Source organism: Anas acuta, chromosome 2 (assembly GCF_963932015.1).
Source record: "Anas acuta chromosome 2, bAnaAcu1.1, whole genome shotgun sequence".
Lineage (NCBI taxonomy): Eukaryota > Metazoa > Chordata > Aves > Anseriformes > Anatidae > Anas > Anas acuta.
In genome coordinates this window covers 68641433-68666178 of record NC_088980.1, presented here as the reverse complement: position 1 = coordinate 68666178, position 24746 = coordinate 68641433, and the positions used below count along the sequence as shown (strand labels likewise).

The 24746-nt window shown below is 35.8% G+C and overlaps 1 protein-coding gene and 1 long non-coding RNA gene across 5 annotated transcripts; one reads left to right on the top strand and one right to left on the bottom strand.

Annotated features, from left to right (window-relative positions):
• SLC35B3 (solute carrier family 35 member B3) lies at positions 1 to 23921 on the bottom strand. Of its 4 annotated transcripts, none has more exons than XM_068670771.1 (10): positions 23763 to 23921; positions 19999 to 20277; positions 18514 to 18635; positions 16521 to 16675; positions 14946 to 15053; positions 10173 to 10270; positions 7749 to 7841; positions 7216 to 7327; positions 2940 to 3009; positions 1 to 2007 (listed from the first exon to the last, which is right to left on the bottom strand). In XM_068670771.1, the coding sequence occupies exons 2-10, from the start codon at positions 20197 to 20199 to the stop codon at positions 1857 to 1859; spliced, it is 1110 nt and encodes a 369-aa protein (XP_068526872.1). In that variant the 5' UTR covers positions 20200 to 20277; positions 23763 to 23921; the 3' UTR covers positions 1 to 1856. The 4 variants fall into 4 exon arrangements, with proteins under 4 accessions (XP_068526872.1, XP_068526873.1, XP_068526870.1 ...); XM_068670772.1 differs by having other exon boundaries at positions 23756 to 23916; XM_068670769.1 differs by having other exon boundaries at positions 23714 to 23899.
• Positions 9543 to 9861, top strand: LOC137850569 (uncharacterized). Its single transcript, XR_011092642.1, has 2 exons — positions 9543 to 9664; positions 9706 to 9861. It is a non-coding gene; the product is annotated as an uncharacterized lncRNA (long non-coding RNA).
• Positions 23922 to 24746: the final 825 nt, after the last annotated feature.

Below are 24746 nucleotides of genomic sequence, written 5' to 3'. Positions count from 1 at the left end.
TAAATTTTAACCCTTTATTATATCTTACCATACAACTTTGGCTGCAACATGAAAATATCAGTGATAACCATAGCAGGCCATCTTTCTATTTCTTTATTTCAAGGTTCATCTGTTTGTCTAGTTCATACCTCCATACCTAACCCATGACAATACATCATACAGCAGCTAGGAATTCAAAAATGAAAGCTATTACACTCACAATGAAGTCTCATATACACACCTATTATTGTTGGCAAGTCACATGTTGAAAGGCTTTGCTGACACATCAGAAGTAGCTTGAGCACTAGGAACAGCACAGTTGTTAGTGCAGCTCTGCACTTGTGCCAACATAGCTACGTTATTCCCTGCCCTATTTTATAACACACCTAATATGTCATATGCTAGCCACCAAATTATTAAGCAAAATTTAAGGCACACTTTTGTCTGTGCTTTGATTACAAGCTCCTTGGTAGAGCAATTCATCCTAAAACGTGCACAATGTTTGCCAGACACTGGATTACTTTCATAAATTAGTATTTTTAGCAGAAGGCAATACATCCTGTGATTTTTCAATTTTTGTACATTCTTCCTGATTACACACAGTTCTATTGTCAAATTTACATTTCTTTAATTTGAATCAATCATCCATTCTGTATGAAAGAACACAAAATAAGATGCATCTAAGGGACCCAACAACAAAAAACACCGTAACTGTGTGAATAATGAACTGTAAAGCAATAAGTATTTTTAAAGTGCTATTGTTAAATACATAAAATGAAAGAGAAGGCAAATGATTCAATAATGAATTGAATACGAAAGTAAGAGAACAGATCTTACTAAATTCCAGCAATCTTTTAAATTTACAATGAAAAAGAAAGACTGGTAGTACACTGTATCCCTGTCATTAAATAAAGAAAATTGTAATTTGTACCATAATCATTTTAAATTCAAAGGACCACACAGAGACCAACACAATAAATATCCCAAATACAGTAGCAGGTGCTGTTATTCTTTAGTCCAATACTGAAAATAAACAATTTTGATTTGAAGATATTAATTCAGAGGACCACCTTTCATTTCTCTCTACATCACTATGACATGGAAGTCCACAGGCCACTAAAAATTTAGTACTTCACCACAGAATAAGCAAATAACAGCTTGGTACGCCACTGCTTCAGTCATGACTTCATTGTGTTCTCAGCCGCTTGGGGCCTAAAAACCCATTCTGCCCTCGTTGAGTGTTCAAATGCATTTTCTTACTTGCAAGCAATAACCAAGAAGAACAACAGCTTAAGATTTCCATAAAAATTTCAATTATGACAAGAAATACCAAGTTCCGTGATGATCTGATCAATAACTTAAAAAAACACAATATTTTTATTTAAAATGAAAAAGTGACAGCATATCATATTCTAAATCTTCCATCTTTAAAACTGCAATTTGGTCAACCAGTTGCTGATTAGGTTCCATTAAACGTGAATACAGTATTACATTTAAATTACCTCACCTAGACAATTAACAAAGACAGAGAACCACAAATCTCAAACCAGCCACGACCAATATTATTAAAATGCCCAAGTAAGTCTTCTAGTGTGTCACATTTGGGGTGCAGCTTCTCAGCAGTTTGCCAGGAGCTGCTGTCCTTCATTGACTGATAAAGCCATCTGACAATGGCCTCTAACACCTTTTATGATGAATTCAAGTGCTCTGAAGAAAGGGCTCACAAAAAATGTGCATTTCTAGCCATCTGCAAGCAGACAATATGCCTTCAGCTCCTTTGGTTTTAATAATGTTCCCTTTGGAAAGTGAATCAGTTGAAGACTGTTCCAATAAAACATTAAGTCATAGTCGTCATAGTCTAGACCATAAACCATTGTCTATACAGTTTGCGACAACGTCCTTGTTTTTCTTTCTTCCACACTTTTTTTCCAAACACCATGCAGCGAAGGCAGTTTGATTTTATCCATATTCTTACTGTAAACATTAAGAAATATACCAAGAACAACCAGCAAGCCTGACCACACATACCTAAAAGGGAGGGAAAGGAGGGGAAAAAAATTACCATTAACACTTTAATTGTAGTGATTACATATCAATACTTACGAATTAGATAAATATAAAGTTCCAACCCTAAAGAGAGAAGGTTAAGAAAAACAGCAACAACATTTTAGTAGACTTTGAGAAAGAATTTGCTCGAGTCTTTATTTCTTCTGTCCTTCAACCCTTCATTTTCCTGTCCAGGCTGGAGAGTTAAGGTGCATTGATATTTAAAACACAATAAACAGTACCTGTTCTTTCTTGTAGGAATAAAGCAGCTCTGAGGGGTTTTAGAATGTTTTTCTTTCCTACATTTAGGAGAGCTACTCTCTCTATTACTGGTCCAAAAACACATTTTCACTCAATGCCTTATGTCTATACCTCCAAATGTGCATTTTTAATTTAGATCTCCATTATTTTAAAGCCTCAACATTCTTAGCTGGAATAAATTGTATTTGGGCATTTGACTGTAAGCTTTGTTCTGAAGTCTCAAATTTACAGATAGCAATAAAATCAAACACTATTTTGTTTCAGATCAGAAATATTTAGGATCAATGAAATAACTGAGCTGCATGTCCCAGCGTAAGGCCAAGTCTTCCTAGAGAAAGTACCCAAACAATTTATTAAGTGTCTTAAGCACTACATATTACCTAAGATTTTTCTTAAAAAGCAAGAACAAAAAATACCAATATGTGAAACAATTTGTCTTCCAGACCCTTAGAAAAATTGAAACTATTTTCTCTAGCATGATTAGCATCAACAAGTCAGTCAATATTCACAACAGATTGCCAACATTTGTAGAAGACAGAAGACAAAAACCATTAAAGCCTGAATGTAATTAATTACTGGTGTTGTATTTCCATGATCAACATGATAATTTTTATACAATAAATAAAATCTCATTTAAAACAATAAATACTCACTGGAATGTGAATGGTTTTGCAAAGAACAGAAAAGAGAGCACAATGGTCATTGCTTTTCTTCCTGTTGTTACTGCAGAGGAAAAGAGACATTTACTTCTTTAATAATTTACTTACAATGTAAGAACATGAAACAGTCTTTGATATTAGTAGATACCCTTATTATCCAGTTAAGGGTCTGGCTAAATGATCATCATCCTTGGTGCAAACAAACCGTAGGCACATTCCTACAGTATGAAATTATGCTAGGACCATGTTATGTGAAACAAGCATGCTGTATCAGCTCCAGTTAGGTATCTGCAGTACCTGAAAGCAATGAACAATCCATACAAATAACTTATTGTATAAACTAAAAGCAGTCGTCTGTTACAGTAGGAAAAAAAGTGGGATCGAATCCATGGGTATTTGGACACAACATATCTCTTGCCATTCCTACTTCACTTTATTACAGTTCAATGGTCTAGCATGTTGCTTTGGGCCTTTTTTTTTTTTTTTTTTTTTTTTAAGTGGAATGGAATCAGCAATCTGTAATCCTGTAACTTTACTTATTTAGCAGTGCAGAGAAATACAAGTTTGGCTAGAAACCTAAGAGACCAAGGACGCTAGACTTCAGTGGCTTAGTAGGCTTTCCTAGAATTATTAAAAGGCCTTCTTCTACATGTGATCTCATCAGTAGCAAGAATCAAGGTAGTAAGAACTGAGGACAATTCTGTTACCAAAATTGAATTAAATTATTTGCTTGGGTTACTTTCAAATTAACTATAAATTTCAACAATTACTTGAACAATTTCAATGCTACTTGCTATGAAGAATAAAATTCTGCTAGTAAATTGTATACTGGGAAACATACATAGTTTATCACTGAAACATGCAATCAGTAACTAAGTAAAAGTGTTATGAAAACATTGAAAAGAGTAACAAGCAGCCAGGTGTACAAATTCAGCTACAGAGAAGGGACCTGGGAAGGTGATACATGACAGCACAGGTTTCTCATTTAATAAAGATCATAGTACAATTGTCTGGACCAGAAGAAAACCATGCCTTTTTTTTATTAACAGAAAATATTTTGCTTATTATGTACTTTTGCTATAACAGGCTAAGAAGACCTTGTTCGTATAACCATACCCACATGAGTATTAGTGTAAAACCAAAACAAAAGGAAACAGTGACTACTGATGTATTTTCATGCCTTTTTTTTGGACAGTAAAGCAAGTTTTATTCTCCCCCAAAAATCTTATCTGAAAAAGATGTTTAATACTGAAATAAACAGCCTTCACCATTGCTTTGTCTGACCCAGTCTCAACCTCCTAATAACAATTTCTATACATTAAGAAATTTATGCACATCAAATAAAATGATTTTCTATTACATGAAAAATTAAAGTAGAATGAAAAAGAAAATTGAGTTTTAATTAGAAAACAGTTTACAGATGAATAATTTAAAAAATGGTAAAATTCAGTTTTTCTAATTACGAGTATTTCTGTTCTTTCAAATCAGTTATTAATTAAAATATTTATGTAACCATTTCCTTCTAAATTAAGTGCCTTTTATTCTTATTCCCAATTAAGTCTGATAATTTCTCATTCTGCTAATAGAAATACAATTTTCATTAAACTCCTTCACCCCATTCCCCCCAACAAGGAGAAGGGTTGATGGGGAGGGGGGGGGCAGGACAGTAATGAATGTGGTCTTCCAAGGCATGATAAACATTTTCATATTGCTACAGGCAAGACAGAAAGGGATTGTCAAGGTCAGGCACAAGGAAATCTGGGAAGGGTCTTCTATTCCACAGCACTTAAGCAATTTTTAGCACAGGTAGTTTTTTTTTTTTTTTTTTTTTTTTAAGAGCTATTTCAATACATGAACCAACCCCTCTTTTGTCCAGCTTCCAGAAAGTAGATCTCTTGAACTTTAAAACAAACATCAAACAGAAGTGCTGCAGAGGCAAGAATTAACAGGAAACCAGACCATGCAACTTTCATGTCCAGAAAACAACCGTCTGTATTCTCCTCTCTGCTAATGCAAATGAAGTAGACATTACCTGGCAGAAACCAGCTGTTGGGGGAAGAGGGAAGAGAGGAAAGTAGTTCCATGGCATCTTGCTACACCTCCCCACCCCAGTCCCTTGTGACTGATTTTAAAGAAAAGGTAACCTGAGGAAGGAATGAGCCTGATGTAACTGTTCTTGACAGACTACTGTAACTACTTACAAAACAGCTAGATAGGTAGTAACTTAGTTTTGGAAAGTTCACACAAGTGATGTTTTAAGGTTGGAAGCAACAGCTTTCTTCAGATAAACAATTCACTGTTCCACAGCAGTTACATATACTGAAGAGTAATAGTTTTAGGGATAGTCTGGAAACAGATGTATGGAGAGATGCTGAGAAATGATCAGACAGCTTAGACTTTCCTTTCAGTGTTGTTATATACAGTGAAAATCTTAACATCACAATTAACTGCTGCTAACATTAACAGCAGGGTCATTTCTGCTTATCCTGACAACTGAGGATATTCTGACAGGTAAACACTTCTGATGACTATTTACAAACTCACAATGACACAAGCTAAAAGCATTCACTTGCTTGCAACACAGTTATGTCATTTTACTGTAGCTAGCTTTGCCACACTCATCACATACTAAAATTTGTCATAGCATCACAAATACTGATGCAAGCCACAGTAAACTAGTGCAAACAATGTGTTGTACCGATCTTATCAGCAATTCCTTTGATTTAACTGTATTCTATACTGTTCGTTCCACTAAGGATCTTGCACAGACAAAGTTAATGATAAGCTCACTTCTTTGAAGCCATACAGTTGTCCTTCCATTATATTTAAATACTTTTCATTGTTTCTAAGGCACTTATATCAGCTAATGCATTGGTAAAGACAAAGTATAACCATATGATGTTACTTGCCAGTGCAGCATTGAGATATGCTGTGCTCAGCACGCTCCTCAGATAGTCTTAGGTATTACAATTTCAGTCTCTAGAAGATTTTTCCAGATGACTGATTGCTCAACATGAAGGTTATATCCAGTTATAAATGGATTAAGAGTCAAGTTTGACCTAAAGACTGAAAATCTATAATGGTTGTGACTGCCTCTTGTTTCAAGTCCTCTTTTTCCTCAGTAAGCTGGCTACATACCTGCAGACTGTCAGCACAGAAAGGTCTGATTTGCATTCACTCACAAAAAATGATTATACTGTTAGAACACCACCTCACAAACTTTTAATTATATGCGAACTGTCACAAGAGCAGTTACGATAGCATTTAGTGACTTTTTTAGCCTGTAGAGGATTCCAATAACTTTTGATGTAATTTATGGATTGATATTTTTCTACATTCATGTGGGGCTAGCAGATACACCAGTAATAGGCAAAAAAAACATTTGCAATATATCACTGATACTTTACATTCATACTTAGTTTTTTTCTGATATATACTATACTACATATTCAACAGAAAGCATGACTGCTTTTCAGTCATAGGACAATTACTTCGTAAGTCCAGAAAAGGAACTGCAAGGTAAGAAATTCTGCTTCTTTCATTAATAGGCTACTATTAATATAGTACCTGCAATTTAGAGATAATTCAGCAGCTGTTACACAGTCCATGAGAAGTTTCTTTGGTTCATATCCTGACATCAAAAACTAATACCCTTTATTGCATTCAGTTTAATAAAAAGAACCAAGGAGACATTCTCAAATTCTGACAAAAGTTGGAATTTGTTCCACTTTTGTTTATTTTGAACAGACTACGGAGTATACGCTTAACGTTGCTGCCTCTTACAATGTAGCCCCAGTTTTCCACTGAAAGTCTATGGACATCCAAAAACTTCAGGGGAGTCCTACACACTTTTTCTAGCAATACCATTTGTTGGTAACCTCCAGAAATTCTGTGCTTAGGAGTGATGACACTGCCTTCCATGCCTTACGCATTTCAAATAGTATTTATCTTTTCCTTGTATCTTGCCGTGTATTTCCATAGCAATTCCTCTGTTTAGAACAGTGCTGATTCTGTATTAAAACATACATGTAGCATAGGCTACATGCACAAGATTGCTTAATAGGCTCTTCAACATTGAACCTGTCACACAGAACGAACTGGGAAGTTCCCAAATATATACTACGAGAGAAGACCCAGACTAAATAAACCAAGACTGGTCAGCACAAAGAACAGAAAAAAAGCCAGAATATTATTCTCAGAAGCTGTCCTAAATAACAAGATTACTTCATGTTTTTATACCAAAAGCAGGAAAGATATCATTTGTTCATACCTGTTACAGCCAGAAGGGCACCAAAGATTTTAATCAAAGCTAGAACAAAGGATATGCCAAAATACCCAGTCAGGGAGAAAAGGAATGCATAACCGTAAGTCTGAACTGGATGCTGCAACAACAAAAAAAGCCTGTTAGGAAAATGTGAAAACAAACCCTGAGGTATTGCAAAAATGACATAAAACTACAGACTTTAATCAACTGCTTGAGCAATAATAAGCTGCTCAACAATGCATTCATGCAAAGATCTTTATTTAATTTTAGTTAAATAATGGAAAAATAATTATGAAATTGAAATGAGTCTGGTCCTGTGATTTTGTTTTGCCTTTGTTTTTTGTTTTTTTTTTAACATTATCCGATATATCTTATACATCAAAAACTGTAACAACTGCATTAATGTATGAACAACAGAAAACAACCAAGTTACACGATGAAAACAACATTAGAGAGTTGGTGACGTTTTTTCCAGACTATACAGAACAATGTTTTCCAATGAGGTTGTTTGTAGAAAAAAAGGAAATCTTTGCACCTACCTTTGAGCAAAACGTTACTGCAGGGCTTAATCCACTAGTGCATGTTAATCCGAATAAAATATACAGAAAACCTATTGAATAGGAATATAAAACCTAGAATAGTTTAAGAGAAAATAATTATCAGGTGATATTATATAAAGCAGATAATTAAACGCTTTTGAACGTATGGCCCCATTAATATTTTTCAGTTTGAGTTAAATTTGAAATGTTTGAAGATACTTTTGCTAGTTATTTCTTTAACAGCTGATGTACAGTGAGAAGTCAACAACAAGCATTCTTCCTACCCACAGCCACATAAGTTTTGTTTTTTTTTTTAAGCTAGACAGTTAATGTCCCGAGGTCAATGTTGACGTTAAACTCTTCAAATCCAGGATTTCACAGCCTAAATAAAGCTTCAGACAACTATATAATTAGGTTGAACAATATGCGAAAGGTAGATAGATTTCTGCTATTTATCCTGCACGTTAAAGATCCATTAAACATGCAAAGTGCAGCACTTAATCACCTTGAACTGCCAGAACGTGTCATGAAGCATCATCTGTGCCACTTCAGTTAACCTACAGCGCACACCTGCATTACAGCTATAGGATACTGAATCTTCACATATGACCAGCTCTGGCCTAGCTCAGAACACATCTTTCTCAGCAAGGAAGTAAGCTCTTCATTTTGTCTGTACCCTAATAAAATTCCTGGCTCCATACAATGACAAGATAATCTTTATATTCACTCTTCTCATGTCAAAGCAACAACAGAAGCTGGAACTGCCCATTGATCTATACACCGGTGCGGTGGGAGGCATTCAGCTGTTTGCAGCTTTTTCTTGTGGGAAAGGGGACAGTAAGCAAAACTTGTCCACATAATATTACTAGCTAGAACACAATGATTTATTACATGCCAAAGCAGTGTCAGTTACAGACACACTTCTTATGGAAAAGTTTTTTAATCAACTGTTTCCTTGTAATATCTCTTTTCTACAAAGATAAGCCTATTAACAACTGATAGCAACACCATGAGAAGACAGAACACGTAACACTGCTCCACAATAAAGGAGGATCGATATATGTTCCAAGAGCAGAACTGCTTTCAAGTTCACATAACAAAAAGCAAAGGTCTAGAGAAATCAGAGGCATTGTAAGGCTGGTAGCAATTGTCAGAAGACTGTTGGCAAGATGCAAATTGGGCAAGAAAGCCGCTATGGATGTACTTAAGGATTTCAGAGATTATAGCTGTAGAAGGCTACCCCGGGTCTGATAATGTTGACCTAGCTAAGAACTCTTGACTCTGGCAGCAGTGGATAACGAGAAAAAGCACAAGCAAACAAACAAAAAGAACACAGCAATACCTTTCAGGTATATTCTTCTACTTCTCAGAAACCTGCAGGCCAAACTTCTTGAGCCAACCTAAATGATTTTCAGGCATAAATGAAGTTTGCTCCTAACCAGTTTTCTCTCCATTTACAAAGCTGTTCTCATAAGTGAGGAGCTAGGTTGTCCTGTCACATCAGTCAAGTTAAACATCAAATACAACTTCAAGATTTGTTTTTATTTGTGGCATATTTAAATAATATTGGCTACAATGAAAGGCTTTGCTCATCTTGATTTGATTTTAGAGAAAAAGATGCCAAGTTCAAACCTAAGTTTTACATAAGTCATGGGATGTGAACAAATAATCCTTGTTTCAAAGAAGTATATAAAAATATTGAGCAATACTTTTTCAAAATCATGTATTTTACTGAATCAGGAACATCCAAAAGTAAAAGTTTTACTGATTTCAACAGAACAAGCTCCACAAGAGGCTGCCTCTCAAATGGTAGCACACTCTAGAATCAGAAGTCTATCAAGTAGGAAAAGCAATGTGTTCATGTAACAGACATTCATCTATACCAGAACTGTAAACAGTTTTTTGTTGTTGTTGTTGTTGTTTTTGTTTGTTTTTTTGTTTTTTTTTTTTTTTTAAGAGATCAAGTGCATGACAATACAGAAAACACTCTACTGATTTCAGGCCTGTAGGGTAGACTCTACCCTCTATGTAAAAAAAAAAAAAAGCTGCTAGAAATAATGTATTTTTTTAGCTGCAATATACATTTGCAATTGCATACCCCTGAAAAGCAGCACCCCTGAAAGGTTAAAAACAAAACAGAATGAAAAAACAGAAAACAAGAACAGAAGGAAAAAAAACGAAGAATACAGCAAGAGTCACTACTCACATATGAAAGAGAAAAACAGAATGAGTTTCCTACTTTGTTGTTTGATGTGTTGCCTGTGATAGAACATGTTATTTTAAAGTTGCAAAGGATTTCAAAGTCTGTATTAATTCAGGCTTTTAACAACCTCCCCCCCACACCCCGACAGAATTATCAGTATGACTACTTAAATACTTTCAAATTGTGTGTGACAGAACACTAACTTCAAATCTGGTATTTACCATTTCGGAATTAGAACCATTGTGCAACTTCATAGCTTTTTCCTGTACATTTCCTATAACTGCATCTGCGCAGAGGGCAAGGGATATTAGGATCACACCTAATATAAGGAAAGAAATAAACAAAAAACCTGTTGAGAGTATTTATCAGCAAAACAGAGCAGTGACAAAAACACTCTACTTATCCTGAAAATTCTCAGGAATAGAATAGTAATAAATATCTGTATCATTCTGAACATCAGCAGAACTACTTCATTATGCTAATAAAAGTTTTAACAATCTATAAAGCAGTGTCGACTCCCACTCCTCTTGTGAGTTAAGTCCTGAACCACACTTGTCTCTAGGCTTGATGGGAATATCTGAACATTACTAGAAAGAAGCAACCTGTAGTTCTATGTAGTACAAGAGTGAAAGAGTGTAAATTGTACTTATTTATTTTTGAATCAAGATAAATAACCAGATAACATTTTTTTTTTTTTTTTTTTTTTTAGCAGTTTATACCATTTTCCCTGGAAAAAGTAAAACAGGCATTAGACGTAGTGATAAAGCAAATGTGAAAGGTTCAGCAAAAACCTTTCATTACATAAATAGTTTTTTTTTTTTCTTTTTAAAGAGAAAAGTATTGTTTAGGTATAAAATCCATAGTTTTAACATTAATGCACTTGGTCATAACAAAGTCACTACAGATTCAATAATGTAATCAGCTTTCCAATAGCAAAAATTAATAACTATTTATTGCAGTCACAATTCATTTTTCAACCTCAAAACTTCGATTCTCTCATGAATGTAACAACTGTTACATTTAATGTTGCAAGCTTAGGAAATTAATGATGCACACAGGTTGAAATACCACTTCTCTAAGACGACTATATAAACCTGCAGCACAAAAAGTATCAGACACCAAAATCATGTTTATTGCCTGTCCTTGTCTTGGTCCCTGAAAAAAAAGCTGAGTGTCAGAAAAATGATGAGTGGAAGACTTGGAAGAAGCACCATTTTATCTCCCTAATATTATACTCTTAAATTCAGGGGTCTCAAAATAGGTATTCCAATGGACCAAATGGTGGATAAGCTCCTGACAGAGAAGAAAAATCCCACTTCCTATAATTTCTATAATTTTCAGGATTGAAAGATCTTTTTTTTTTTTTTTTAAAAAAAAAAAGTAGACCAGGTGGTATCTCCTTGGTAAGCTTCTGGATATATGCAAGCTTCCAAACTAGCATTTTTAGTTTGGGAACCATTTCCTTTTCCATCCTAGACATATGCAAATATGCAACTGAAACAACACGGAAGACGGTGTGGACAACAATTCATTATTCCAGTTACCATGCACTAGAAAAAGCATGAGTGAACAGAAATGACATGACAACCACAATAGTATTGGTTATGCTAAAAACCACAGTTTAGAGATATTAACCGCATGGATTCAGCTCCAATCCAAAAGGTATAGTAACTCCATCGGACCAATAGCTTTGCTGCAGATCACTTCCATACAGTGATCAAGCACATCTCCATCTGTACTCTCATTCATGCCGCTTCCAAGCGGTGCTTAATGGCCAAGGCATACCACAGGACAAATGCATGGATTCAGTATTGGATTGATATGATAAAAGTTATCTGGAATCTGAAGGGCAAGTGCACATAGAAGGGAGACGTGGGGACAAGATACATGTTAATACTACACGTGGTTTTTGGGGGCACAAAGGCAGAAATCGTTCCACTTGTGACAGCATTGCACCTGCCAGGAAGCAGCAGCAAAACAGGAATGAGTGCAGTAACATTGTGTAATATGGAAAGCATGAGTAAAAGAGATTGGAAGAAGTGGTCCTAAGTTAGTTCTAGAAGCGATGAGACTGTAGATCACGCTTCAACAGTATTTGACCCTATAAATAGCATGCTCGAAGACATTACGATACTAACCCTAGGTATACATTCATAAACTACCGCACACTTAAATGGCTTCCTCAGTAACACATTCTTGTATTTGCAATCCTCACCATGCAAGTCTGTTAAAGGATAAGTTGTTTAGAGCTTATCAGCCCCTTTAGATCTCTTCAATACTCCACCTTCTAGAGGTAGGTAACCAAGCAATAAACAACAGTGAAACGAAGGACAAAACACCTCAGTCTGCAAAACGCTAGACTGCATCCACACATATTATCTAGGGCAGAGGAACCTGCACACAAGTAACGTTTTTCTCTTTGCTGAAGATAGTTAATTTCCATTTATGCCTGTAATGCCAGAACAGTGGAAGCTTCGATAGCACCAATGTTTCAAGATCACCTCCTTCTGGACACTATTCCTTTCTAGTTTCTCTTTTTTTTGAAGGTCCTCTATTTTTCATAACTAGGATATCTACCACCACCTCTCCAATTTAAAAATGCTAGGGGATGTTTTGAGCTCTTATTACCAACTTCATCTTGAAAAAAAAAAAAACTTCTTCCTTAGTTACAAATAGGTACCTGTTCTGGCAGAAGACAGTTTCTCTTTTCTTTGCTGAACTCTTTCATATGCAAACAAAACCTGTGTAGATTCCTTTTTTGAGGTGAGGTTGGATTTCAATAGCAGGAAAAAGAAAAAAAAAAAGACTTGTAAAATTCTTGACGGCATGATATGGGCAAAACTGTTATGTCTGCTCATGATCCATTTTTAGTATTTGCATTGGACAGCAAGGACTGTGTGTTGTTTGACTTTTCAGCACAGCTTTGTTTTCTTAGAACTGTGATATGTAAAATGTTTTGTCTTCAACAAACAAGTTGATAGAAGTTCTATGAAATTCTATGAAATCATGCTAGAATCATACTAGTCTGCATGGTAAAAGTTCTACGTAAGTGTGCATATACTACTAGAACAAACTCAGAAATTTAGGGGGCTGTAAGTAGGCAGTACCAAACATGCAATTTTAGAAAATAATCATTTTGAAGGTTATCATGTGCTTTGCTGCTTATGCTTTTAAAAGTTTTAATATCCTCAAATACTTTAATGCTCATTTCTCTATGAAAATAGAAAATAAACGTTTACTGCTCCATACTTGGTTCTTATCTTGTGATTTACATTTAAGAGGGTAATTAGTCAAAAGAATGTCATTTTGCAGAGTGAGCATGGCTTTTTTTTTTTATATATAATTCTGATCACTGGTTTTACACTTCATCAGATATGTATTGCTACATTACTAAAAACCAGTACATTTCTTGAAGGAAGGGACCATATAGTTCCTTAATTCATCCAGGAAAATGAAAAAGTTTAGCTTTTCCATTAAGAAACTTTTTTTTTTTTTCTGATTATATTAAGTGGCACAGAATAAAATAAGGGAACAGAGAAATGGAGAAAGTACCTCCCCAGAAGGTGCAGAGTGACAGAATTTTGAATCACCTTCCAAAGGGAAGATCCAGACTTTTGAATTCTAGAACTACATTCTAATTTCACAGAACTAACACCCCCCCAAACGCTAGTGCTCTAAGCTTCAATATATACAAATTTGTTTGAAATGTACAGAATAAACTGATAATGAAAGTGATAATGAAAGACACTGTTTATTCTCTGAAGATATTTAAAGGTTTTTATCTTGCATTTTGGCTGTATTTGTGGGCATCAGGATTTTGCTACATTTACTGCACTTTACCCTATCCCATGCAGTTTAAGAAGGAACTTTTCAAATCTTTTCAGATTAAGTCACAGCATATATTTAAAATAATTCATACTTTACAAAGAGAATATATCAACGTGAGTGAACTTAACTGGAATAGTCTAAAATAGGTGTAAAGGTTACATGCCTGTATGTCAAAAAACACTAGAATGTAATCATATGCATACCATCTTCCTTCTATAATCAAAATACATATATTTTGCTCAAGCACCCATTTACACCACCAACACATTAATTTACAGCAAGTTATATACTTCACAGGATTATATTGAGAATTTATGAGCAAGGCAAAAAAAAATATAGAGCTTAGACAACATCACAAGTCCTTTCCATTTGATCATCAGCAACAATAAATGAAATAACATTCTGTGAAGACAAAGCTTTTTTTTTTTAAACCAGGAATTTATTTGTATTTTTAGGAACAAAACCTATAAAAGCGTGCCTCCACTATTGAGGAATAAAGGTTTCACACTGAATGTTTCTCATAGAAGTTACTATAACTCATCCCAGAATTTCAAAGAACACACTAAAAGTTGATTATTCAAATGTTTTTTAAGGTTCAGTATTAATACAAACACTGACCAAGTACATAAAATGTCTTTTAGGAATAACCAGTTCTCCTGTCACTTGAGATAGAAACTCAAGTTTTTAAACCCAAGGGGGTTAAAATATTTCTGATTTTATTCAGTATAGAAAAGTTAGAGTGTGTATAACTCTAAATAAGAGCTGTAGTACATCTAAATGAGATCATCAAAAAATATAAAGCGAATAGTTGTGAAATGGAAAAACAAAGTTTCAACTAAAAAAGTCTTTTCAAGTTTTAAAATGGTCAGACTGTATTTTTTCATATTGACTTTTACATATCTACTGGGTAGTAAATATTTCTTAAGGACAAGCTTGTGATGTTTCATCCTAAATGGTGGTATTTCCAGAAGTTTTAAGAAACTAAAAACTAAGGCTTAGAATAAACGCCTCTACTGCCGCAGATACAGTACTGCTAGTTTACACAAAACCAAACCTGTGTTTTCAGTTTGATATGAGGCACTACACCAAGAACTCTTAGAACTTTTACGGAACACTTGCAGTAGAAAAAAATATGCATTTTAATAAACTGGAAAATATACTTTTACCTGTCAAATTGAAGTTTGGTGCAACTGTGCTGTCAGCTAAAGTAAACCATATTAATCCAAGACTCATACACAGGGCAGCAGACACATCTGCAATGTTATAACGTTTTCCTACAAAAGCAATAAAAACAACATGAGACTGTAATACTCTAACCATTTGGTGTTTATTCTGTCAGCAGCCTGGAAGGCAAGGAAAAATTGTTCTAATGTCTATCTTTTACTTCAGCAGACGTCTTAATGTTCTGGTCTTTTGTGACTGGAATCCGTTTCTTCAGTAGCAGCAGTTTCTAACACGGAGGAGGATCTTAACAGATTCTGGTAGTCAACTTTAACTTTACACCTAATGACAGAAAGCACATTCTCCCTGACAAATCACTATCTCAGTAAGTTCAGGACAACTGTGATGTTACTCTTAAGTTTTCTCTTATGCAGGATACTTTGTCTTTTCTTTTTGTTGGAGAGAAGACCTTCCTAAATGTTAATACATCATTTGGGAAATTTTAAAACCCTAAATTGTCTTTGGGTTTGTGAGAGAAACGACGTAAAGAAAGGAGGTGGAGAAAGAAAGGGAAATAAAAAAAGCAGGAGTATTGATGTCTTGTTTTAAAGAAGACATTCCTCTTCTAGGAACAATACTTTCAATATAAGCCTCTAAGTTATTTTTTTTTTTAAACTGAAAAAATAAAAATCACAGTTTCTGAGAACAGACAACTACTATAAAATTTACAGCTTTGTGAAGTTTCATGGGAATACCAGTTCAAATGATACAAAAAGATTCAATATATGATAAATACTATATGCACATATGTAAGCTTGTAAAGTTATCAAGCCTGAATAAACGTTCTTTTCTAAAAGAAAAAAGAAAAATGTATATGCTTGCCCACAGTCCTATAGAATTAAGTTTTCTATTGCAACTAGGAGGGTGAGACAAACACACACATCATTCTTGATTTTGTTCCGTAATGCATTCATATTCAGAGTTTTACTGACTTTCTTATTGTTTGGTACATAAAGACTCATTATAATATACTTTAACCTACAAACTCCAGACACTCTGAAGTTTATTCACGTATCTACAGTCTTCATCTGGTGTTCTCCAGAACCCTTCTTCTGCTTTTCAGATACTAACTATAACTCTAGAATTAGCCAAGGCCAATTGAAGTCAGATACACTTCCAATTAAGCATACGAACTAGGAAAAAACAACAACAAGCTCTTAATAAAAATCAAACTTTTCAAACAAAAAGAGCAGTGAATTCCTTCATAAATTAATTGTGGCTAGATTTTTCCATTTCAGCATTGAAAATTGTTCATTTATGAAATGCTTTTGTTCAGAAAACAAAGTTGTATGACTTGAAAATTAAGAAAGTCTACGTAAAACTGAAGTTTTGCAAGTAACCCATAGCTTTTTTGACCACATTTTCTGCGTAGATACTTTAGAAATTCACATTTTTCCTTCTATAGAAGAAATGCTACCTGCTCCTCCCTAGTCAAGAACCTCAGTGGGATTTAAAGTACAGGATTCCAAACTGTGTTGTCTCCCAAAAATAAGTAATCTAACAGCAAGACAAACACTTACCTTGTATAAAAACCCCGCCTACCATAACTGGAATCAGTTTACAGCACTTGAAGATGACTTGAGTAGGATAATTCAGATATCCTAAAGAGGTATTTGACAAACCCATTGTTCCCACTGTTAAAAATGCTATCATCATGTAGGTTTTGCCAGGAATTCTACAAAATATAAACATACAAGTCTGGGTATTACAGACGCATCTAGAAGATATTTAGCTTGGAAAATTTAGGTAAAGGAATATGTTCCTAATACAACTTGATCATTTTTCTTACTGATTTTCATTCCATAAAAAAATAAAAACACAGTGACTTGTTTCAAATTTCATTTCTTTCAATTACTGCTGATAAATAGTGTTTAAATGCAAAACAAAAAATTTAATGGCTCACAAAGTACTGAAAAAATAATGCTCTCCCAGAAAATTAAAGACTTACAGAGCAATCAAGGCAAAGGCTTTAGGTTATTTATGAGAGGAAATGCAGAAGGTTGGTATACCTAGATACCCTGAATCTTAGTCCTGCCACAGTCACTGTGATGACTTTTTGTTGAAGTTTTCATGTGAACATTGACAGCTTTAGAATGAAGAAAGCAGAAAAAAAGGTACTATTGTTTTTTAAAACTCAACAGAAAGATAAGTCATTCAGATACCATAAACAGGACTCCTCAAACTTTTTCACACGTATTGTTTGCAGTTTGATGAAGTCATCACCTGACAACAAGTGATCCATCAGAAATTCTTACTGCACTATTTGTGATTTTTTTTTTTTTTAAGTTACTGCTGTGCACATGTTCAACTATTTTTTGTGTGTACTCAAAGCCACAATTAACATAAGATGTCATCTTGTAGTAACCGTGTCTTACCCATAACTCATTCTGTGATGCAGGCATGCAAGAAAAATTTGTATAATAAAATTTAAGAGAGATTCAGCATAACAATGAGGAAATAGATTTTTAATGTCTACAAAAATATTCTGATTACAGAAAACAAAACAGATAATACTAAAGTTCTACGCTTCCAACATAACTTATATACTGCGCCATGTACTATAAGCAGTAATTTTAATTTTAATTACCAAAATAGTTGCTAGTTACATAATGCCTAACAGGCAGCTTACACATAATCTGATGCATCTCCAAAAGACAGATAGCTTGAAATACTAGCTGTCATTGTCAAAAGTAATAACAAAAGATTCTCAAAGTTACATTGGAGAGGAATCTATTACCTAAAATCAATGTATGAGAAGTCAGCTGTTGATAACTACAAGTAACCAAAACAGGTTGTGCTCAACCAGGAAATAAAGCATCAATTAATTTTAAAAATGTGTGTACACCACGATGACTTGTCTCCAAGCTTTCAGAATGCCTCAATATAGCTTGCAAAGGCTGTATTAGGGCAGGAAACCACAGAATGGCCACACTGAATCAGAAGGAACTACACCATATCTTTAGGATTCAAGACAGCAAGAATCTACTTGGTTGACTGCAGTGAAGACAGAATAATTCAATGGCAGAGTGACACATTCTTTCAAAAAATGTGAATGCCATGTGGAAGAAAGCAGAGCTTTGATACTGTCCAAGATGCATAGGATCCTGTTGGTTAGGAAGAGAAAGTCTGAGGAAAAGACATTTGGGTGAGAGAGAGTTTTAAGTGCTGTGAATTGCACTTGGGGCTTTCTAGACATAATAAAAAGAAGCAGCACAAACAAGACTCACTCTATATCAACTACCTTAGAGACAAAACACAATCCATAGGCAGAACAAAGTGACAGGAAGGACAGTCAACAAGACTGTTCGCAGGTCTGAAGCCTAAGTGGGTGCTTATGAAATATTTTCTAACATCGTCTAGTAAGTACAGATTTTTATTTTTTTTTTTTTAAATACTACAGATCTGCTTCCAATACCTTACAAAATTTACATTTGAACAACAGAAATTTACCATAAATATCAAAATATTTCCTTGTTGATGGATAGCGTGCAAATGCTTGGAAAAAACACATACCTTCTCCTTTTGTCCTGAACCAACTGCAATTCTATTAGTCCAAAAATGGAATAAAATCCAAATTGCACTAAAGTGAGGTACCAACCAAAAGGTTTAAAACCTTCCACGGAAAATATCAATTCCTATAAAAACAAAAACCCACCAATGTCACATGCATACACCAAAACATTGAAGTCAACACATTTTTCTTCATGTACATGCAAATCTAGCCTTTGCACCTGCCAGTTATTAACTAGAATTCAGCTGTCACATATTACTTGCAAAGTACTGAAAAAGACAATTTAGTTTCTTCAAAAGATGGGAACATTTACTTCTGGTGTAAATCTACTGAAAATAATAAATTGATTCATTAGAGGGGGGGGGAATACATTTGATCCGTGAATATTTATCACAAAATACGGATGGTTTTCTGTCTGTTTTTCAGTTCATTTACTTACAGAAATACTTTTTGCTGGAATTTGTAAATAACTTACAATAAATGAAATTCAAGCTTTCTCTAAGAGACATATTTACTAGTAATTTTCATCTCTTATAAATGCGGACCTAAAATTTTGAGTGCCTAAATTAAATAGCATTTGTGAGTTTATAAATTTGTAGGCTTTAAGGATATTTAAAAGTGGAACAATTTGCTATGGAAAAATACATGCACTGCATAAAGCATTTATGTATGTGTCAGGTATAATTAGAGAGGGCAGAAGAACTATACAGTGGAAAAAAAAAAGTTGTTTAGTATTTTCCTTTTAGAGATTCTGTTCTGCTTTCTGTTATAAACAAACTTACTCTTTGAAAGTAACTATTTTCCAATTAAACTTTTTAAGCTGTTTTTGAAAACTACACTGGAAACGTGATTATTTGAAAATATTTTTTAAATCACTGCTTTATTGAGAAGACACATCTAAACTTCTAAAGAAAGGTACAGAAATGTAACTTGATAAGAGCAAAAAGGTTGGCAGTAAAAGAAATTCTTATCTAAAACAACATAAAATCTAGCATTTGCCCAAAGATTACGCTTACACTTAACAAATCACCATAGCCTGTTTCAGCCCTGTACTAAATAAAATACAGAGAAAACAGACTAGTACTACTCTGCTACGCTCACAGAACTCAGATGAGTATGGAGGTTTCAACACCAGTTGAGACTTGCATGTGTGTCTGTACCATTCTATTTTTTTTTTCAGAAGACTATGAGGTCACATATAAAAACATACATTAAAAACAATTTTGTATAGCACGGTGTGCCTTAGACACAGACGTAAAAAAGCAAGTCAAAGTGAACCAAACCAAACCTCATAGCCACATTAACTGTGGCGAAGTCTTATATTACATAATGGCTTACTGCTCTTACAATTCTGAAAGCTTCACAATCAATATCCATTTTAGATGTCTACACAGACTAAAATAAATACTATGTTACTACTGCACTAAAACTTAAAGAAAAAGGAAAGTATCATTAGACAAGTTATTAGACAAGTTCATAGCATTTACCTGTAAATATCCATAGATTAGATAAAACATAAAAACTCCAGAAACACAGATGAAAAACTGAGTAGGTTTGTTAAATTTGCTAAGATTGACACCAAGAACTACAACATCATCTACTGATTTGATATGAGGTGACATAGTTTGAGATTTGGAAGGTACACTGATGGAAATGTATTTTCTTGATGAAGTGAATTTCAGATCCATGACTCCTTGTTCGCTGCATTCGGTGCTGCTGTTATCTTCTTTCTGTTCTTCTTTTTCCTTGTGTTCTCTGTCTGTAAGCTGGAAAGAAACACTAGAATCAGACAAGACATAACATACAGTCTTCAAACAATAATAGTAAGCAAATGTGGAATTTACATGGATAATACCAAGGGTTCAGAGTTTTGCTTGGTTAATTTTATTTGCAGGCTTTACTTATCTTTTCTAATGTCCAAGACTAAGAGGCCTTTCAACACTTTTGAAAGCATTTTTGCTTGATGTGGAAAGTAGTATTCTCACACTTCACAGAAAAAAAGACAGCAACAGAAAATTAGCCTCAGTTCCCTAACAGCTCCAAACAGCCCTTTTATGCCAGCACTCACAGGAGATCCACCTAGGAGATGAATGATGCCCAAGATCTAAGCCCAGTGAAAATACTGGTGTGGTGCCACTGCAGTTCTGCCTAGTTTATTTCTATAGTGAAATATACCACACTAGCCCATGGCCGGTGAAGGTTTTCTGAAAGCTACAGACTTGAGCCTTTGATTGGTTAGAAGTGTTGAAGTGAAAGAAATTACCCTCTCATTCTCACTATTCACTATTTCTCACACACTTCTGAGGAAGAGTTAACAATGAAAACAAGGCTAAGAAGCCAGTCTCGGAAATTAATCTTTGTTATCTGATAAGGTATATTATATGGCAATCCCTTTAACATTAACTACATGTAGCCATTTCCATGTAAAATAAGAAACAAAATTAGGCAAGTCTGGAGAAGAAATTTAGCAGCTTACTAGACTGACAGACAAATAATTCCTCTAGTTCAGTAGAGAGTATGACTTCTGAAATGTTTTTTCCTTTTCAGCCTCAAGACAAACACACTGGTCAGTCAGTAGTCCCAAGATTTTTAAGGATAGCTGAGAATCTAGTTCAGTCACCAGACAGAAATTAAATTATATTGGTCTTAACTACACAGCAGGTTGTGATCCCCAGCTCAAAAATACTTTTCATCATACATCTATGAAAATTACTCTTCCAGCCATCTTAAAATGGAAAATATGCTAGTATATGAAAACCAGATCGTGCAATAAGTACAGCAAATGCATTCTGCGTGGACTTTGGTCATTTATTATTGCAGTGTAAAAAAAAAAAAAAACAACAACAACAAAAAAACAATGGATTAGTATAAAACTTACATTGTGGTTATGTTTCCTTTTCTTTGATATAACCTGCTACCATGTTGGAACAAGATTGCTATTAGAGTTCTGAAAGAATAGCTTGGGGACTATAATAACAATTTAGGGACTGTAATAACTATTTCTGTTTAAATTCAAAGCTCCTTAGATGAAAACCAGAAGTAAGAGGTAGAAAGTTTACCCTTGTGGATTGTTAGTTAATCACAAAATGAGGTTGCTGTAAAACGGAAAAAGGAAAAAGAAAAGGTTAAGTATGCGTTTTCAGCAGGGGCAGAAAAGTACCCCTGTCATCCTATAAGACACTGGTCAGCCTTTGCATACAGCACCACACACACTTATCCCTCGCAAAGACAAATGTAAAGAATGACTGCAGGCAAGGTTATCAGGATGAAGGAACAGAGAGCCCAACTTCTGAACGGAATCAAGATCAAAGCTTAACTTGCCCAGCCTAGTGAAACCCTGATGCAAAGAGAACAGACTTGCTTTCAATAAAGTGATCATCACTAAAGAGGAAAAATAATTCTAATTTTAAGGGTAATAGCATGAGAGCAAATTGACATACAACGATCATAAAACTTCACTAGAAATTCCTTTTGCATTCCAAAACTATCAGCATTCTAGAACAGACTAAAAATGAAAGATGAAACAATTGAATTGTTTATAAGATGTCTTTTATGAAAGTGATTATGTGGAGCTGTTAAGTTTGGATTTGATTACTGAGCAGGCCCTTTCAGTCCTGTGCTTACTGCGTTCCTTCACCATGGCAAACAGAGCAAAGGTATCTGCAGAAGGCACTTGGCAATCCCTCATTACCAGAACAGATGACTAAAGCAGGATACAAATTACTACTCCTGCTGAAAGAATTGTGAGCTAGGTTAGGACTAAACTTCACGCTCAAGGAGCAAATCACTACCATGGAAAGGCAATATACCCATTGTTTACACCACAGTTGAACTTTTAGTTTCGTTACTGCCTGTTCAGATCTTTCTTGACCATTTGTTAATAACACATTTTCTCAGCAGGATAACAAACTGCTGAAATAATCTAAGTCTCACTTTTCACCTAAACTTCAACACAGAGAATGATGTATGTGCGGCACAGTGCATAGCCACGTGCTGTCATCTGTACTTCAAGAGTCCATCAGCGGGATGACCTGTACAACTCACGTTTTTGTACTCAAGTTTTCCACTTTGGCCACTACTTTAGACATTATTTGTAAGATGCCTGAACGAGGAACAGAACATCACAGATCCAATATAGAGGGAAGTCCAGACAGTAACAAGTGTACTTATTAGCACACTTTTGAATTTGCAGCTGTTTATACGAAAATTATTTCCTCAGCAACAACACCAGCTTTTATGACCTGTCCATTTCATTTATTGCAGCTTACTGAATCCACCACTGAAGTAGTAACAAACAGCACGGTTAGCTCTAGTCATGCCCAAGGACATCCATAAGATGATACAGAACAACTGTTTTGTTTGTATCATACTCTAAATGAAACAAACAAAACAGTATTGAAGAAACATTTCAAAGAACTGCAACTATTTAGCAACTGGACAAACACTATGTGTACATAGCCACTTGAAACACTCTCCACCAAATAATTTAATTGACAACAGCACAGGAACTTTTCTGAAGTCCACCGTGACTTCTCAAACCATTAGTTTTGCCACTATCAAAAATGTTATTTTGTTCTTACCAAAACCCCTCAAGCAAATGATCCACTTGTTCAACAAACGTGCAACAAGAAGCTGTTTTATTAAGTGCCGAGTGGCATAGTGCCATCCTGCCTTGTGTAGAACACATCCCTCCCTCTTCCTGTGTAGTAGTGTAAACAAAACAGACAGTCTTTAGGTCAACGATACATTCTGTTCTAATCTCTATTCATTTGGGGAAAAAAAAAAAAAAAAAGAAGTCGCATGCCATGCTAGTTTTAACTTAGGTAATTATAGCAATTATTACATGAAAAAAAGACGAAAACAAGCATGTAACTAGAAAAGCAAAACGTCTTTGGCCTCCTAAAAGTTCATGACTTGTAACCATCACAGAATAAACACTACGACGGAGCTGGGGAGTTTTTATTTAACCCCAGCGAGCACCCTTTCAGAGCAGCACTTTAGCAGACGCCAGCAGCTCAGTTCTCTTTCAGCATCACCCTGCCCACACCGCACCCCGAGACCAGGCCAGCAGGGGCTCCCCCCGAGCAGCCTCACACCCCCGGGTGCAGCCAGGCCCGGTGCTCCCGAGCACCCAGGCCCCGGCCCCGGCCCCGGCCCCGGCCCCTTCCCCCCGCCGGGCCCGGCCCGCTCCGCGCTCCTCACCGCCGCGCCCATGGCCGCCTTCCGCCCCTCTCCCGGCCCCACCCGGTACCTGCCGGAGCAGGGAAGAGGCCAAAAGGGAGGGAGGCGCGACAGCACCCACCGCCCTCTTCTCCTTCCCGTTCTCCTTCCTCCTCCTCCTCTTCCTCCTCCGCCTCCGTGCTTCTCCCTCCCTCCCTCAGCGGAGAAAATGGCGGCGGCGGGGCGCGAGCGTCGAGCGCATCGATGCGCGCTCGGCTCTCCGCTCGTCCTCCTGGGGCGGCGGCCGGCGACTCCCGCCTGGCCCCTGAGGGGCTGGGGGTGGGAGGGGGACGTGGCGGGGGGGTGCTGGCCGGGCGGCGCTCGGCTGCTCAACCAAAGTCTTTAAGTCACCGATGAAACTGCCCCCCTAAAAGCCGCCAAAGTGCATTTTGATCCGCAGGGGGGGACCTTCTCGTCGTCCTCCCCTGGGAGACCGCAGGAGGAAAATAATAAAAATGTGTAATAGTGACACGTGAAAAGGCAAATCAGGGCAGTAACTGCAAAGCACGCAGATAATGTAACGTAGGGAACGTGACATCAGGTAAAAAGCTTGTGAGAAAGGTAGCTGAAGGCGATTTTGTGCAAATACATAAACTATACAACTTCAAAACACATGAAGTCTAGTGATGAATCATCCTGGACTATAAAATGGAAATGCTGCGCTCCTAGAAGCAATGTGCAAAATATTTAACATTGTACATCAATATTTATCTATTGTCGTGTAGCATTTGGGAAACGCAAGGTTTTATGTCTGTAATGTTTTAAAAGTTTTCTTTCAATTTTATTTATTTATTTATTTATTGAAGCTAGCATAGTAAATCAGTATGTATGACGGATAATAGTGACAAATACATCAGCCTTTGAATTTTTTAGCATATTTATTAGTTCACAGACATGAAATAGAAAGTGTAGGCTTCAAATTGACTCTATATGACAACCCTCCATCCCCCCTCCCCCCCCCAATCTTCCCAAACCTTTCAGCAAAATAGTTGTTTTTGAAGAAATGAATCAGTGA

Coding starts and splice junctions, on each gene's coding strand:
- SLC35B3 (XM_068670769.1), bottom strand. Junction 18,636..19,998: donor TAATCTATGGATATTTACAG/GTAAATGCTATG, acceptor TTGTTTTTATAG/GAATTGATATTTTCCGTGGA. Junction 3,010..7,215: donor TGCCCTTCTGGCTGTAACAG/GTATGAACAAAT, acceptor TTTCCTCTGCAG/TAACAACAGGAAGAAAAGCA.